At 43.5% G+C, this 17,733-nt stretch overlaps 1 protein-coding gene across 3 annotated transcripts in view; it reads left to right on the top strand.

Moving 5' to 3' along the window:
• Positions 1–17,733, top strand: part of CNTNAP5 (contactin associated protein family member 5) — an 884,141-nt gene that overhangs the window by 459,386 nt on the left and 407,022 nt on the right. For all 3 annotated transcript variants that reach the window (XM_066280702.1, XM_066280703.1, XM_066280701.1), the window contains exon 8: positions 15,211–15,475. In XM_066280702.1, coding sequence (XP_066136799.1) covers positions 15,211–15,475 — 265 coding nt within the window. The remainder of the gene's footprint in view (positions 1–15,210; positions 15,476–17,733) is intronic.

The raw sequence follows: 17,733 nt of genomic DNA, 5'->3' as shown, positions 1-17,733 counted from the left end.
GAGGGAGGGAAAGGGGAAGAAGCAGATGATCATTTCTCCTCTGTCCCCTGAGCAGGGGTAGAACCCTGTATATCTATTCACAGGGCTGACAATGTATCTATTGAGCCACTGGCCAGGACCCCTGACACTATAATTTTTAATATGACTACCAAAAAGTTTTAAATGGGATTTTTATTATATTTATATTATGCAGTTTTTATCTAGATTATCTATCACCCCAAATATGCATATTTTAGTTGCATCCTCTATTTTTTAAACTGTTTTTATTAGGAAAAAATTTAATGTTTATATTGAGATAACAGCAGTAATCATAATTAGATATATTTCTTCCCATTTCTTAAGTAATCACTGATAAATTTGAAATGCTGATTTTTGTAACATATTTATTAAGCTATACATTTGCTTAATATTTGTAAAGCCAGGAGCCACAGCCAGGGCCACCATCACAGCCGCCCGGCACATGCAGGTTCGCATTGGATTCAGACAGTCGGTAAAGAAACAACGGAGCCAAAAACTGGTGGGCCATAGTCTTTAATTCTAGCTTGCACCCGGCGGGCAAGTAAAAACACACACTGGGCTCCAAAACCCACTCACATTCAGTGCTCACAAAGCCACTGACTTATCTGAGTTTCCTAGAATCAAAGGTTTCTAGCTCACCAGCCTTATTCTCCTCAGTTCCCCATCTCCTTCCTTATCCCAGATACAAACTGCACAAACTGGCATCTCACTCAGCACTCTGCCATCTTGGCTGCTTCTCCTGGCCACATGGCCTCTTTCTGTTCTCTGCTCTGCTCCCTCTGCTCTCTCATGCTAATCATTCCAGGAATCAAGAGAGCAAGCTTCTATTCTGCCCCTATTTTATAGTCTAGCTTCACAACCTTTAATCCAATATACAAAATAGGGAAGTCTCTAATACAAAGTCACTTCTGTGAGTCAGTATGGGATTGTGCCATCCCACATCAAAAAGGGTGTGAAAGGCTTAATCCCAAAACCAAGCCCCAGGTTACAAGGATTCTCAACACACATTAATATCACCTGGGCGACGGCCTCACGTGGGCAGCACCATCTTTAACAAAGTGAGCATAATATATTTTATCTGCCCAACAATATTCCATGCCAGTTGGTGGTTCTTGTCTCTCACATACATTTGCTACTTTTCCAATCTTTACTCAAGAACCAAGAAGCCCACATGATGTTTAGAGATCTGTGAGCATTTGTTCCTCACTAAAGTGAATTTAGCCATAAAAGCACCATATGCATGTCAGTAGAGTCGACAGTTTTTCTATGTGTGAGACAAGCAAACAAAGCAGTCTGGAAAAGAAAGGTTACTCAAAAGGAAAAAGTTAACACAAACGTGTACCCACTTCCTTTCTTTGAAATTATAATGCCCTAATAATTTTGTTATTTTTGCATTGAGGAGAATAGACACATAACTAAATATTGCAGTCTGGGGACATGTAATTCTAAAATTATTCAGAAGTGGAAACCATTTGAAAAAATAATAATCATTGGATTTTGTATCCAGCTACTTCTATCCCTATTTAGATGAACTGCTACTATGTTTTCTCGATAATGTACATGAATGCCCTTGATAGCAATTACTAATATTGAATATTGTAATGAAAGCATTCACATAAAACATTAGAAAATCTACTTCACTAACCTTCTTTGTTGTAAATAAATTAGAAATAAAGAAAAGAATGTAATCATGTAAATAAAAATCAACATAATTCTACCACTCAGAGAGAGCTGGTATTTTGCAAATTAGTCTGTTCTATACCTACTTATTTATAGAGGTTTATTTGATTAATATGTGCAAATTTGTATTCTGTTTTCTTTATTTGTTATTATATTATAAATAATTTTTATGTTTACCTTAAAATTGTTATTAGTGATGAAAAAAGAGTATAGTATGTCACGTGGATATACCTACATTTACCTATGTCTGTGATTTTAGACCCAGGTTTGTATCTGTAAGGTATTTTTCCCCTGCCCAGAAGGAAGGAACAGGTCTCAGAGCCACGAAGTGTCATAAGTTCAAAAGGCTTTATTCAGTACAAAGCATTCCCTGGACGAGACTCACTGGCCTGGAAGATGGTCAGGAAAATCGCGCACGGAGAGACCATGTGGGTATATTTTAAAAAGGGATCCCTCTAGGGAAGTCAGGCAAATATGACATAGTAAAATCTCACTGGCTGACAGTCAGTTGCTTTTTTCCAAGGATTCCTAGGAAGTTTCTTTTGACACGCTCGGCTGTGGGCGGTCCTAGCCAAAGTTCGCGGGCCTGGGTTCCCCACATGACCATCCCCCATTATCCACCGACCTTACATTCCGATCTTTTTATGTTAATAAGGGGTGCTGCTTATTCGTCTGGCTACTTCCTGCTGAATAGGGGTGTCGTGGGGAGGGGGAGATCGGAAGGTGGTGGTTTTGAGGGGTGTCCAGAGGAACATCTGTTTGGCTATGAGTTGAGAAACTTCGCTGGTGTGGTTCTGTAAGAATTAAAAAAAAAAAAAAAGAGGTGAAAATGAGTTATATGCTGATAATTAGAAGAAGATTTAGTTAGGATAGGGCAGCCCAGGTAAAAATAGGTGGCTGCTATTAGGAGTTAAGCAGGTTGTAAGAGAAGAGATTGTTGCTTAATTTTTCTTGCAGACAGTTCAGATTGAAGCTTCTTTTATCAGGCCAGTCTTACTAAACAGCATTGCTCCCTGCTTCAGCTCACTCTGGTGGCAGGTTCCTGGTGGGAGGGACAGGAGCAACAGGAGGGTCTGCAAGGCCCAATTTTTTGGTGAGTGGCAGACGAGTAAGGCCCAGTGGTTCTGACTCCCAGCAATCCTGTATGGGAGCAAGCTTGAGGCGAGAGACATGGAACCAAGGTGTTTGCCCTAGGAGCTTGGCTGCAGTAGGAGTAGTCAGTATTACCATATGGGGTCCCGTCCATCTGGGCTGCAGGGAGCCAGGCTGGAGCTCCCTTAGAAGAACGCTGTCTCTTGGTTGGAGGGGGACTGCTGGCTGTGTTTCATCTGGACCCCCTATGGGAGGAAGGGTCCTGTCCTCGTGTTCCCTGAGAAGATGGCGAAGTAAAGACAGAAAGGGGAGGTACGTGGCAAGAGGAGGGGGGTTGACAGGTAAGCTGCGATTGATTAGGAATGGTCTACTGTAAACCAGTTCAAAGGGGCTAAGTCCAGTGGGGTTTCGCGGGGTTGCCCTGATTCTGGTGAATGCCAGGGGGAGGAGGTTTGGCCAGGAGAGCCTGGTCTCGATGGAAAGTTTGGTTAGCTGACCCTTCAGGATGCCATGGGCCCTTTCCACTTTACCTGATGATTGATGATGATAGGGTATGTGGAGTTTCCAGGTGATGTTGAGAGAGGTGGCAACCTGCTGGACTATTTGGGCAGTGAAGGCCAGGCCATTGTCTGACTGGATGGTAGTCGGCAGTCCAAACCATGGGATGATGTTTTCAACAAGAATGGAGGCAACAGTGTCTGCCTTCTCTCAAGAAGTAGGAAAGGCTTCTATCCATCCTGAAAAGGTGTCAACAAAAGTTAAGAGATAACGGAGTTTTTTGTGAGAGGGCATATGAGTGAAGTCAGTTTGCCAATCCTGGCCTGGCACATGCCCCTTCAGCTGATGAGTAGGGAAGCAGGGGCAGAGTCGCCCTTGTGTAGAGGTTTTGGAACAGACAGCACATGCTGCGTGTACCTTTTTGATAGTCTGCTGGAGGCCTGGGAGGAACAAGAGTGGTTGTAAGAACCAATAGAGAGCTTTTGGCCCTATGTGTAAGGAACAGTGGATATCAGAAAGGAGAGTTTCAGCCTGTTCTTTTGGTAAGGCAATTCTATCTCCAAGAAATATCCATCCCTGGTTGCACATGTCTCCACCCTTTTTGAGGAGGGTCTGTTCTTCCTTAGGAGTGTAGGAATTTTTCAAGGAGGTGGAGAGAAACATGAGAGGAGGGGGGGGGTGTTCCCAGGGTGAAGTTTCGAGCTGTCGCGTCGGCCCGAGCATTTCCCAAGGCCACCAGGTCCTGAGAGGTTTGATGGCCCCTACAATGTACCACAGCCACCTCAGCGGGAAGCCTGCAAAAGTTTAGAAATGAGGGTAGCATTGATTATGGGGGAGCCCCTGGTAGTGAGGAAGCCCCTTTCCTTCCAGAGGGCAGAGTGGCTGTGGGTGATAAGAAAAGCATATTTAGAGTCAGTATATATAGTTACGTGTTTTCCCTGGGCCAGAGTGAGTGCCTGTGTGAGGGCAATCAGCTCTGCTTTCTGGGAGGTGGTGCCCTCTGGCAGCTGTTGAGCTTCTATGGTGGAGGAGGTGGTGACCGGGTTAGGGTGATCTGTGGTAGTGGGAGAGTCTTTAGTCAGGAGTGGTAGGAGTAGGTGGGAAGATGCTGTCAGCTGGATAGTGGCCCTGAGACTGTGTAGAATGTCTCGACCCAGAAGGAGTACAGGGCACGATGGCATGACTAAGAACGAGTGTGAAAAGGGGATTCTGTCCAAACTGCATGTCAGAGGTGGTGTGCAAAGAGGAGAAGAAAGGGTCCCACCCACTCCCATAACCAAGACCTGTGAGGGAACTAGAAGTCCTGAGTATGAAGGCAAAACAGAGACGGTAGCCCCCATGTCCACAAGAAATGATATGGACTTACCTGCTACCTGTAGCATCACCTGTGGCTCAGAGAGAGCAATGAGGGTCTCCGAGTCCGGGCCGCATCAGTCATCCGTGAGGCCTAGGAATTCAAATGATGGCCCGCCTGGCTGGCTTGGCCTCCCATCTGAGTGGCCTGTCCCCCACGTAGAGATGTCAAGGATGAGCCTGCTGCCAAAAGGGACATTCGCTCTGCCAATGACCAGGCTGCTTGTAGTTAGGGCAGGGCTTAGTGGGCGGCCTCGGGCAGGGGCACTGCCGGGACCAATGACCCTCCTTGCCACACTTAAAGCAAGCTGCTGGTGGGGATCCTCTTGGCGGCCCGGACCTAGGTTGAGCACCCTCTGTGCCTTGCCCTTGTTGCTCTGTTGGCCTTAGGGCCATCACGAGAGCCTGGGTTTGGAGTGATACCTTCTGCTGCATGCGGGCCTGGAGTTCAGCCTCAGCCTGTTCCTCTCGACTGTTAAAAACCTTAAATGCCATGTTCATCAGGTCTCGGATAGGGGTCTGGGGGCCCTCTTCTGCCTTTTTAAGTTTCCTCCAAATGTCCGGGGCAGATTGGGAAATAAAGTGAGTGGCTAATACAGTGGCCCCGACATTGGCCCCACACTCTAAATGAGTGTGGAGGACCATAGTGTCAGTGAGGCGATTTAAGAAGAGAGCTGGATTTTCCTCAGGTCCTTGAGTAATTTCCCTTAACTTGTCATAGTTAACTACCTTTTGTGCTGCATCCTGCATGCCAGCTACAAGACATTCAATCATTTGGTCTTGTTGTCTCCTACCTGTTTGTTCCGTCTGGTAATTCCAGTTGGGGTCCGTGTCAGGAACCGCCTCTGGGCCCACTGTCATTTGAGGGTTTGAGGTGTGAACCTTATCTGCATGAGCTCATGCTGCCATCCGGATTTGGTCCCATTCATTGGAGGTAAGGGTAGAAGACATAATAACATAGAGATCATGCCAAGTGATATCATATGCCTGAGTGAGATATTGGAATTCCTTGGTATAGTTGGTAGGATTAGAAGAGTAAGACCCCAAACATTTTTCAATTGCAGACAGATCAGAGAGGGAGAAAGGCACATGAACGCGAATAACTCCTTCTGCTCCGGCCACCTCACGGAGAGGGCATAGGAGGTTGGCTTCCTCTTGTGGCCTGGAGTGAGATTGGGTGTGAGCGCTGACTGGAGAGGTGAGAGAGAGAGCATCATTTGCAGGTGGGGAAGCAGGATCTAGTGAAGAGTGGGGAGGAGTCCGATGGGACCGAGGGAGCTGAGGGGATCATTTACAGGAGGGGAAGAGAGTTCCTCGGGGGAGTCGGAAAAGGAGGAGAGATCTGGAGTGGAGGGTTTAGCTGAGGTTTCTTTGGCCAAGAGGATGTGTGGTGTAGAGCAACCAGCACAGAGTTTAAGACGAGAATGCAGATGCCAAAACCTCTGAATATAAGGGATTTCTGACCACTTCCCAGCCTCCTAGCAATAATTCCAAAATCAATAAGGATATTAAAATCAAAAGTCCCTTCCTGAGGCCACCTGGTCTGGTTATCCAGCGGGTATTGTGGCCAGGCTACGCTACAGAAGATTAGTTTCTTCTTTTTCAGGGAATGATCAATGTTTGAGAGATTCTAGATTAGGCACCCCAGGGGTGTTTTAGAGTCAGATTTGGATCCCTTTGCTCCCATAGTCACCCTCAGTTCTGAGATAGGTCAGACTTGAGTATAAGCATCCTAAAAACTCAAGGTCCGGCCACGAATGGAAAAGGTAGAGTGGAAATGCTCCAGACGTCTCCAAAAGCAAATGCACTCGGTCGGAAAAAGAAGTTCCTGACGCAGCTGCGGTTTCGGACAGGGATTCTCAGAGGAAAAAACTGAGGCAGGGGGATGCTGGAGGTGGGGAACTTACCACATCGTGCACTGAAGTGGGTGGAAAGTTGGAGGTCCTGGTTCTTTCTTGGAGGGAAGGGGAGAGGAGCGGTCCTTGCAGACTTCTGACTCCTCCCGGGTTTTCGGCACCAAAATGTAAGGTATTTTTCCCTGCCGAGAAGGAAGAAACAGGTCTTGGAGCCACGAAGTGTCATAAGTTCAAAACGCTTTATTCAGTACAAAGCGTTCCCCGGACGAGACTCACTGGCCTGGAAGATGGTCAGGAAAATCGCGCACGGAGAGACCGCTGGATATATTTAAAAAAGGGATCCCTCTAGGGAAGTCGGGCTAATATGATGTAGTAAAATCTCACTGGCTGACAGTCAGTTGCTTTTTTCCAAGGATTCCTAGGAAGTTTCTTTTGGTGTGCTTGGCTGTGGGCGGTCCTAGCCAAAGTTCGCGGGCCTGAGTTCCCCATGTGACCATCCCTCTATCCACCGACCTTACAGTATCATTATAAATAATGTTGCTTATTGTATAAATCTTAGTCCAAATTAAAATTTTTCCTGAATATAGCTCTCTAGAAGTGAAAGTAAAGTGCTAAAAGGATCACTAATATTTTAAGCTTTTGATTTATATTTTCAAGTAGCTTTGCATAACATTTGGTACAAAATTAAAGAGCATTTAAAATAGAGTTATAGCTTCATCCTGTGCCTTAAAATTAAGAGCTTATCAGTTCAATCACAGCCCTATTTTTTATGCCTTTTTACCCCCAGCACCCTCTTTGCAAAAGCCAAAAACAAAAGTGGGAGTGTTTATCTTTGATTCACAGAAAATAAGCCCAAAATAGAGTCAGAAGTAGAGACATAGAGAAGTAGAAGTAGTGACCAGAGGAGCGGGAACTGGGAGTTAGTTACTAGGCCAGGCAGAGGCCAAGTCAGGAGATAGCCTCTGAGGCCAGAAGTCGCATGGGGCTCTCTTGGGATCTCCATTTACTGGTGGGTGTAGGCAGCCAGCTCAAGGGAGGCCAGAGGAGAGGGCCATGTGAGAAGCCACTTTCCAGTCTGCCCTGTTCTTTGGCCATAAGTGGGGAATTCCTTCCAACTTAAAGATGCTTCTCTCCTGGGTGTCCCTCAAATAACAACCCCAGGAAAATAATCTGTATTCTTGAAGTTCTTCAGCAGAAACAAAGTGTTGCCTATGTAGATCAACACCAAGCATCTAATCTACCTTAAACTAAAAAAACTAAACAACCATCCTTTATCTCCTCGCCTTTTATCCCAATCCTGCTCTCAACCCTACTCCTTCCCACTGATCCTCACCAACACAGATCAAAGGGCACTTAATGAACTCCTGTCACATGTTGTTCCAGCAGCACACACTTAATTTCAGCTGTGATGACACTGTCCAAGTTCCCTATCCTAAGATAACGCAGTCTCAGGGCACAAGAGTTGAGACTGCTTGTCTCCTGGGTTCTGTCCCTCCCAGCAGGGCCCACCTGGCCCTTATGACCTGCTTAATACATAGCTGTTGCATAAATCAACTCGAGAATGTAGGAGACTCTCTGCCCACAAACATAAAAAAAGAGTTTGAACTTGGGCTCCTGCTTTCCCTGAGGTTGTGATTTGGGAAAAGAGCTTTAGCTCACAGTGCAGCCTTTCCCTTATATGTGCTGACAGCATGCTACTCAGCCCTGTAGTTTTTCAGACAAATCCAATTAGAAATGGTTGTACTCATTTGGAAAATCAAGAAATGGTTTTAAAATCTTTCCCCACAAATTAGATTGAATCAAGATCATTTTACCCCCAGCTTATAAATGCTTGATTGGCTTTGTTTGGTGCCTCATGATTGAAACTCAGCTCTGCGCTGCTACCTTTATCTTTTCCACTCACTGGGGTGTTGCGATGTCTGGATGATGATTAAAAACAAAACAGACACCCGCGATGAAAACACTCTGTAAATAACAGTTCAGCACAGTGCTATAACTCTTGGAAATGCCACATTTAGGGAACTCTACAACCAGTCATGGCAAGCAGAACATTCGACCGGGTCTGCTGTCTTCCCCTGAGGCCTTAAACTTTATTTTCTCCTCTGTCATATCTGTCATATCATCTTCGCTCAGGACCAGAGGAAGGCATATGCCTGGGCTTGGCAGTACAGCATGTGAGAGGTACCAGCAGGAGCAGACTGGATGTGCATCCTTCACCTCCCTCACCCACCTGTGTGATCCCTTGCTCCACCTACTGCCTTAAGCCCCCAGAGTTGATTTAAATGAATTTACCTTTGGTCAAGGACTATTCCAAACTGATTCTTAGTGTTGAACAAACCCAAAAGGGTCTGGAATCTTTGCTAGAAATCAATGATAAAGATTGATTTGGGATCTTAGTGTTTGCAAAACCAGGCAATACCCAAAGTATTCTTGAGAAGAAAGAAACAAGGAGATGGATCAGGCCTGCAGTCTCAGACTCTGGTAATCCTCTGGACTGCAGTCTCAATGATAGATCTCAGACAGTCTGGATCACACATGACAGATGGACAACAGGTGTAAACATTCCTTCCTCAGTCCTTCAGAAGGTAATTCAGGAGTTACCAAGAGGTTTTATGTACATGCAGTCATGGAACCAGAACTTGGAAATTCAAAAGCTCAAGTTACCAGACTAGTTGAAAGGAAACTGGAATTGTCTCCTCATACCTCAACTTAATGGATTTTAGAAATTTACCATCTCAACTAAAGTGACCTCATTTTATTTCTCCACTCTTTCCTTACTATGACCTCAAATCCTTTTCCTACATAGTAGTTCGCACTTTAAATGCCCTACCCCAGGTGTTTTATTCTCTTTTTCTATTGAACATACCAGGCAGTATTGGCATTCTTGGGTGCCCAGTGTAGAGGTCTCAGGTCCCAGACCTATCAGATGGATTTCTGGTCTAGGCACCCTTCTGGCTGAAGCCAAGCCCTACTACCTTCCACCCTCACATCAGAGGAACAGTGGGGTTTAAGCACATCCTGACAGATTGCTAGGTGTGGGACACCTGCTTTTCACCTGATGGGTATACGGGGAACACGGACCAGAGCAGCAGGTGTAGCAAACCATATATGTAACCGTACTGAGGTGGATGCTGCCAAAGCCCCAGAGCCACCCTATGTCTGAGGCTGCCGCATCTCACACACGTCAGTTCCACTGTAAATCTGGGGGCCATTGACCTTGCAGTCCTTTCACATGCATTTTGTCTATAGCTTCTCTGTTTTCAAAGTATGATGTAAAGCAGAGCTGAGGGTATCTTTCTGGTGCCTTTCACAAAATAGCTATGTGGCTTTAGTACTAGCACAGGCAGTAGGTGATTTTGGGTAGTAAAATGAATCCAAAGGAATGTTCTTGCCAAACCAAGATAACTAGAAAAAGATAATGGAGTGAAGGCTCTGTTAGTCACAACCTATGGTTTATGTAACCAACACAAGATTGGCAAGTTAAGTAGAAATCTTAACAGGGAGTGGGTCCCTGGCAGAGAGGTAAGGCAAAGGTAAACTTAGTTGAAAATTTGGGGCACAGAGTTTGCTGCTAAGGTCTAAAGTTTGCCACATACATCCATGACCACAGCAGAAACAAGCAAACAGTTGTGTTCAGTCATAGAACACAAAGCCATTTATGAATATCATTCTCCCCACTTCTGCTGGTACCTTGTTCTAGTCTAGTCCATTATTGCATGTTCTTCTGTGCTGTCTAAGGCCTAGCTAACATAACCTATAGCTAATGAACAAGAGATGATGAATTCCAAGTTTAGGAACCCTTAACAAACCCGGAGACATTAGCTCGCCGTGTAATCCATTTCAGTCTGTTCCATCTATCATACACCCACACTTAGACCATGAAAGTGCTTTCTGCATTGGGTCTACAGCCTGGAAATCATCTTCTGAAACTGCTCCCTGTCTCTGACAGTCCCTCTGATTCACTCTGCAGTCACATGACAAAGATTTATTGATACAGCATACTCTCTGTGAGATGCGCCTTGCTCACCAGTCTCCAGGGAACCGTGATAATTACGCTTTCAGCAAGACCTCCTTTGTAATGAACCTCCCTTCTCCATGCAAGAGAGCTTTTAAAACCCATCATGGGTGAATTTTATTGGATTTTGATCAGAGTTTAACAAAATTCAAAAGTGGTGGCAGCATGTCCTTGATGCATTTGGAAGGTTGGTGCTGCTCAGAACCTGTGTTCACTGAGGAAGAGAGTTCCCTTCTTGGTGGGGGGATGGGACAAAAGTTGAATTACTAGATTAAAAAAGCATATAGGCACAAAGATATACTCTTCACATTTTGCCACTCTTTGTTTTGACATGATTTTAAAAGTAAATGGTCTTCTTGTATTATAGAGTTCTCTTCTAAAGTATCAGTATACATTCCCTCCAACACTGTTTTGGGAAGGGCTCTGAAGTCACAAATGGTGTTATTGGAAAAGTTTAAATAGTCCGTCTTAATTTTAGAAGTAGCACTTTTTTGTTTAGCTAAATTTTTCTTCTCTCTTTTTTGGGGGATAGGTTGGGTATTGGGGGTTACTGCTGGTGGCCACCAAGTGTGGGCAGGAAGTCCATGCAGCAGCTGAACAGTTTGAGAAGTGCTGGAGTCACTCACATTCTCAGAAGGGTTGAGTCAGATTTGGTGCAGAAGGTACTTCCTGCACACTCATCTCTCCTCTTCTACTTGCCTTTGGACTCACATTCAGGAACATAGTAGGGGCGTGCTTTACTAACAGAGTTTTGGACAGCTCAGACAGGTGGACGGGCTACCAGGGCACAGCATGAAGGAAAGGTGGGGAAAAGAGTGGGGGAGCGGGGCCTGCGCTGGACCAGGGAGACCAGCTAAAGACATCCCCAGGGCCTTTGAAAGTTGTCCTGCTCCTGCCAAGAAGGCTGTTGATCACCATACACAGCCTCACTTAACCAGTGAGGATCCCTGAGGCCTTTATCCGGAGTTCTCTCACCAGCTTCACAGTATTTGAGGACATTAGACACTAAGTAGAATGGAGTGAGTCTGATAAAAGGAGCTCCTGGTCCTCTGTGCCTCTGGTCAGATGTCAGAGAGCTGGTAGAGAACCAAAGTTCCTCTGGACCCCAAATGCCCCTTACCTTCTGTGGACCCAGAGGACACTCAGAGAATGGCTAGGGTTGAGCTAAACATTGGATTTAAATCAATAGGGTGTTGGGGTCCAGAATGAGGGTCCTAAGAATGTGTCATCCTGGATGCCAATTATTTCAAGCTGAAGTCACGTGGAGGCCAACAAACTTAGGAAGAGTTTAGTTTTGATTTGTTTTGTTTGAACTTCCCCTTCCTTCTTAAAGAGATTTGGAGAGAAAAATCTGTGTTGAGAAGGGAATTACAATCTTCTTAGTATATTGTCTTTAACACATATGAATTAAGTGTGGTAGATAGGATGAGTCCGTGCAAAAATCTGTTCAATAGTTTCTTCTCCACCCCATTGTTTCAGATTTATATAGCAAGATTTTTTTCCAATTTCTTTCAATAATGCTTTGTAGTTTTCAGTATATATAGATCCTTTACATTCTTTGTTAAGTTTATTCTTAAGTATTTTGTTGTTGTTGCAATTGTAAAGGGATTTTTTTATTCATTTTCCAAAGTTTCATTGTTGGCATTTAAGGAAGCAATAAACTTTTGAATATTGATTTTCTATTCTGCAACTTTACTGTGTTGTTTTATTGTTTCTAATAGTTTTTTTTTGGTGGAGTCTTTGGGGTTTTTTTATATACAGAATCATGTCATGTACAAAAAGTGATATCTTTATTTTTTCTTTCTTGATATGGATGCCTTTTATTTCTTTCTCTTGGTTGACCACTCTGGCTAACACTTCCAGAACTATGTTGAATAAGTGTGGAAAGAGTGGGCTGCCTTGTCTCATTCCTGATTTTAGAGGGAAAACCTTCATTTTTTCACCATTGAGTATGATATTGGCTGATGGTTTGTCACATATGGCTTTTATTATGTTGAGGTACTTTCCTTCTATATCCATTTTACTGAGTAATTTAAACCTAAATAGTTGTTGTATCTTATCAAATGCCTTGTCTGCACTCATTGATAGGATTATATAATTTTTGTTCTTGGTTTTGTTGATGTGGTATATTACGTTGATCGATTTATGAAAGAATTTGTTTGCCACTTTCTCAGCTACCTATGAATTGCCTATTTCCCTTTTGAAATCCCAAACCCATTATCTCCTTTTTTTTTCTTTGTCCAAAATGTCATTTATAGCACATTTGGTCTCACAGATTTTGGAACTTGCATGTATATGTGAATCTCCCGTGCATGCACATCAGAAATTTGAATTTTTCCTATTTGTCTGCTGTATGTTGTTTGAATCATTTGACAAGCTACAAAGATGGAAGGGTTAAGAGAAAAGATTCCTTGGCCCCACAGGAGAGAGGGGACTTCTACCTAACATTTCTGTTATGGCTTTCCAACCATTTTCCCTCTACATAGCCTCTAATTTGGGGTACAGCTTTGCTATGGTGAATGTGTTACCAGTGGAGGTGATACTGACCTCAGGAAAAGAAAAGAGCAAGAAAAAGTGTCTGCTGTCTCCTGACTTCACCGGAAGAGCATTTGTAATTCTACTTCTTTCAGAAGACAGCCCACCTCAACTGATCTGCTGCCAGTGGAGATGGGTTCATTCTTGAAGGGAAATCTACCAGAAATCAAACAGAAGCAAGCTAACACAACAATGACATACCATGAGCAAGTTATGTGTATCTATTTTAAATGGTGGCACCCAGTACAGAAAACGCAGGTATCTGAGGCAGTGGCTAAAACCAGTGTCTTTCATGTCAGATACACACAGCTCTGTCTCACATTGTTCCTGCCAAACAGACACAGGGCTTCTATGAAACTGCTAAACTTTTGTAAGCTCAGTTTATATGTTCTCTAAATAAATGCAGGTATTATTGTGCAGAATATATGGCATCTGTATATAAATGCTCAGCTTCCTGCCAGGCACAATGGGAAGTATAAACTCTCGGCAATTATTTTTTTGAAAGATAACATAAGCTTTACCCTTGGCACATTAATTAACTTTTGAGGATCTAACTTACAGAGAAGAAGTCATCTAAGCAACTATAGCAAATAATTAATGCAAGAATCTGCTCAGAGCAGCCTACTGGATGAGTGAATCATTAGGAATGTATGATGGGTAGAAGTTTGTTTGGAGATGAATGTGTCTTGTCAGAAACATAAGACAATGGTTGGACCTAGGGAGGTTTTTCCAGACTTCGAGGTATTTTGAAGCTCTAGGACTTGGAGCTGTATCTAACTTCACTTACCTGGTCACCTTAGTGAAAAGTTGAATTCAGGCAGCCAGTCAAGCCAGGTGCTCTCCTTCCAGAAATACCTGACCCTTTTTGCCTAAGTGGCATTAGAAATGGGTTGCACACCATGAAAAGCAGCTATTCAGGTCTTGCAGGGAAAGACTTATATGGAATTGATGTGTCTATAGATGTGAAGATTGTGGTACACTTACCAGAGTAACTTTGCTGCATTGTTGCAGAGATCACTTTGGTGTCTAAAAGTGGTGAATGATGATGGTGGAAAACAGCATGTGATTGACTATGAGATTTGAGATAAAAATTCCAAATGTTTTTTTATAAAGTAACACCCTATTCACAATTTACAAGGCATCCCCTGCTTTGTCCTCATTCATGGAGCAGAGTGGCCCCAACACACAGCTCAGTGGAACATAGATGCTTAGCTCTTTAGTTCCCTGGAATTTTCCACTTCAGAAGCTTGCTCTAGACATCCACATCAAATAAATGTGGACCAGTTCTTCCTCACTTGTGCAAAAGGAAGGAGTAATCTCCTTCCTTTTCCCTCTGGTTCTAGTCTATGCTCAATTTGTATCCCCTACCTCCAGTTCTTCCACCCACCCTCCTCTCTCCATGTTTCTGGAAACATTTTTCATGAATTAAATATCTTGCCAAAATCACTGTACTGCCTCTCCGTTTGGATGATAACATTAGGAAACATAAATGGGCTTTTAAACTCTGCCTCACCTTCCCTGCGCCCTCCTTCTCTACTTAATGTTCGAAAATGTCAAGTTCCCTGGAACTCCCCAGGAATGCCATTTTGGCTAATTTCTCCAATCCTTTGCACACCCATGAGCAGTTTGCTGAGAAGACTAGCTGGGCACCCCTGGGCACGCTCCCCATTCCTTCCCAGGAAAGTATCACCTCCCTTGTGCAACCTTTGCTCCCAGAGTTAGAAATAACACTCCTCTGGAAGCTGGTGTCTGTCACTCTTCCAGCACATTCCACATTATAACAAAGTTTTTTTCTTGGGTATCTCTTTAAAAGTTATGCCACTGCTTTGCACACAGTTGACTGTATTTATTCAATGACTGGACATGATTATTTTTTATCTCTCTTTCTCTAAAAATATTGATGCTTTTCATCCACTATCCCCCTCCCAAGCCTTTGATGGCCCTCTTTACAGGTAGAACTGTGATCCTTGCCACAGGAATGAAAACCAATCTTGTGGGTGTATATGAACAAAGCTGATACATTTTTTTTTCTTTCAAATCTTGCCACCAAGTATAGAGTGACCCTGAGATTAAGGTCAACTCCAGGTGGCTGTTTATATCAGTGATTGAATTGCAGAATAAGGAAAATGGCTTTTACATGTTTGTTTTTTTGTTGTTTTCCAGGGCAATGTCACTTTTTCTTGCTCTGAACCTCAAATCGTCCCTATCACATTTGTCAGCTCCAGCCACAGCTACCTGCTGCTGCCCGGCACCCCCCAAATTGATGGGCTCTCTGTGGGTTTCCAGTTTCGAACATGGAACAAGGATGGTCAGCTGCTGTCCACGGAGCTGTCCAAGGGCTCAGGGACCCTGCTGTTGAGCCTGGAGAGCGGGACCCTGAGACTCGTGATTCAGAAATCAACGGAACGGGCGGCTGAAATCCTCACAGGTACCATCTGCTCACAACCTCTAGGTTGAGTTGCACTACAGCCAAATCAGCACGTGTTTGAGATTCTGACCAAAACACACAGAATCCAGCTCTAGTGTTCACAAATTGGCTATCAGTCTGAGGAGGCAACAGATTTAGCTAGCCTAGCTTTGGCAAGTCATCCAATTTCCTTATCCTTCAGCATTCTTGTCTGAAAAGTGAAAATAAGAATGCTTAGCTAGCCTGACCAGGTGGTGGCACAGTGGGTAGAGAGAGTATTGGGCTGGGATGCTGAAGACCCAGGTTCAAGACCCCAAGGTCACTGGCCTGAGTGTAGGATCATCAACGTGACCCCAGAGTCACTGGCTTGAGCAAGGGATCACTGGCTTGGCTGGAGCTCTTTACCCCCAAACAAGGCACATATGAGAAAGCAATCAATGAACAACTAAGGTGATGCAACTCTGAGTTGATGCATCTCATCTCCCTTTTGATCTGTTCCTCTCCCAGAAAAAAAAAAATCTATCTAATCCTATTGAGCATAGTATAGACCAGGGGTCGGGAACCTATGGCTTGCGAGCCAGATGTGGCTCGTTTGATGGCTGCATCTGGCTCACAGACAAATCTTTAATAAAAAAATAACATTAAAAATATTCTTGTGTATTACAATCCATTCATTTCCTACCGCTCATGTTCATGGTTGCGGGTGGCTGGAGCCAATCACAGCTGTCCTCTGGGACAATACCAAATTTTTATTGGATAATGCATAACATACATGGGTCATTGTATGGCTCTCATAGAATTACATTTTAAAATATGTGGCATTCATGGCTCTCTCAGCCAAAAATGTTCCTGACCCCTGGTATAGACCATTTGCAGAGCCCTTTGCTGTGTCTCTATGGACGTGGTGAATGTTATATGGAATCTTCACTGTGCCCATTCAGGAAAGGTATTACTTTTCATTTTATAGATGAGGACATGAGGAGTCATGGAAGCTATATAACTTCCAAAATCACACGGCGATAACTGATGACCCCACAATTTCATCCTGAATTATCTGACTTTATAATCTGTAGTGTCGTTCTGTGCCACATTATTGTCAGACTTTGTACAGCCACCCAATTCTACTTCAAGTAAAAATTACTGAGCTTTTAAAAGTATATGTAAATATATGTTTTAAATTTATGAAATAAATATTGCAACAGATGGCATCTGGTTATGACAAAACCTTAAAAATTGTCCTCAAATAGTTGAAGTTTGAAAAACACTGGCTTTTATAGGAATATAGGATCAATTCTACTGCATAGAGAGCAACGTGGAACAGACCTGTGAAGCAGTCACACTTCACATTGCTCTTGTTATGTTGTCCCTTCAACACAGGACAATAAACTTCCCCTCCTTCTCCATTTGTTATTTTACTAGGTATTCTGTCTTTCCAGAAGCAGCATGTAGATTTAGTTGACATGCACTCACTGAGGTCAGACCACATGCCCAGCATTTGATTAAGGATGAGATATACTACTGGGTCAGCCAATGCTTTATCAGCCTCCTTGAATGTACAGTATGAACCAGATTCCCCTCCTCCATGTTCCTGGGACAATATCACCCTAGAGTCCATGACATTGCATTTTTATTTAATTTAAATGTCTTTCTTTCCTCTGCTGAATGGTGAACTTTTTTGTTCAAATAAATTAGAGAAATTTAAGCTAAATTGTAAAGGAAAGGACTTAATAGTCAATATTAGGTCAGATGATATGAGAGTCTCAGATGCCAATAAGTGAACAAAAAAGCCCCTTAAATTCCTGTGAATATCAGAAATGTCTGGGTCTTGGAACCAGGTAGACAGCTTCAAAAGGCACCTCTTCACCTTACTATTCTTTGTCCCTGGAAATATTTTATAACTTTGTCTCATATGAATGTGAGAGTGTGTTAGTTATCTATAGCTGTGTAACAGATTATAGAAAAATTTAGTGGTTGTAGACATCTATTAGTCTCTGTTTCTAAGAGTGTAGTATCCAGAGGACTTGGCTGAATGATTCTGACTGGAATAGCTGTTGGCAGGGATTGCCATTTTTCCAAGGTTCCACTGGGGGTGGGTCTGTTTCCAAGCTCACTTTGGCTGTAGGCTGCCTTTAGAAAGCCCATTTGCTGGGTATAGAAGGAAAATATCTCAACATGATAAAGGCCATATACAATAAACCATCAGCCATAATCATAATAAATGGCATAAAACTGAGGACTTTCTACCTTAAATCAGGAACAAGACAGGGTTGTCCATTCTC

This window comes from Saccopteryx bilineata, chromosome 5, assembly GCF_036850765.1.
Source record: "Saccopteryx bilineata isolate mSacBil1 chromosome 5, mSacBil1_pri_phased_curated, whole genome shotgun sequence".
Taxonomy (NCBI): Eukaryota; Metazoa; Chordata; class Mammalia; order Chiroptera; family Emballonuridae; genus Saccopteryx; species Saccopteryx bilineata.
Note: the sequence above shows the minus strand (reverse complement) of the source record. Positions and strands in the feature narration are given on the sequence as shown.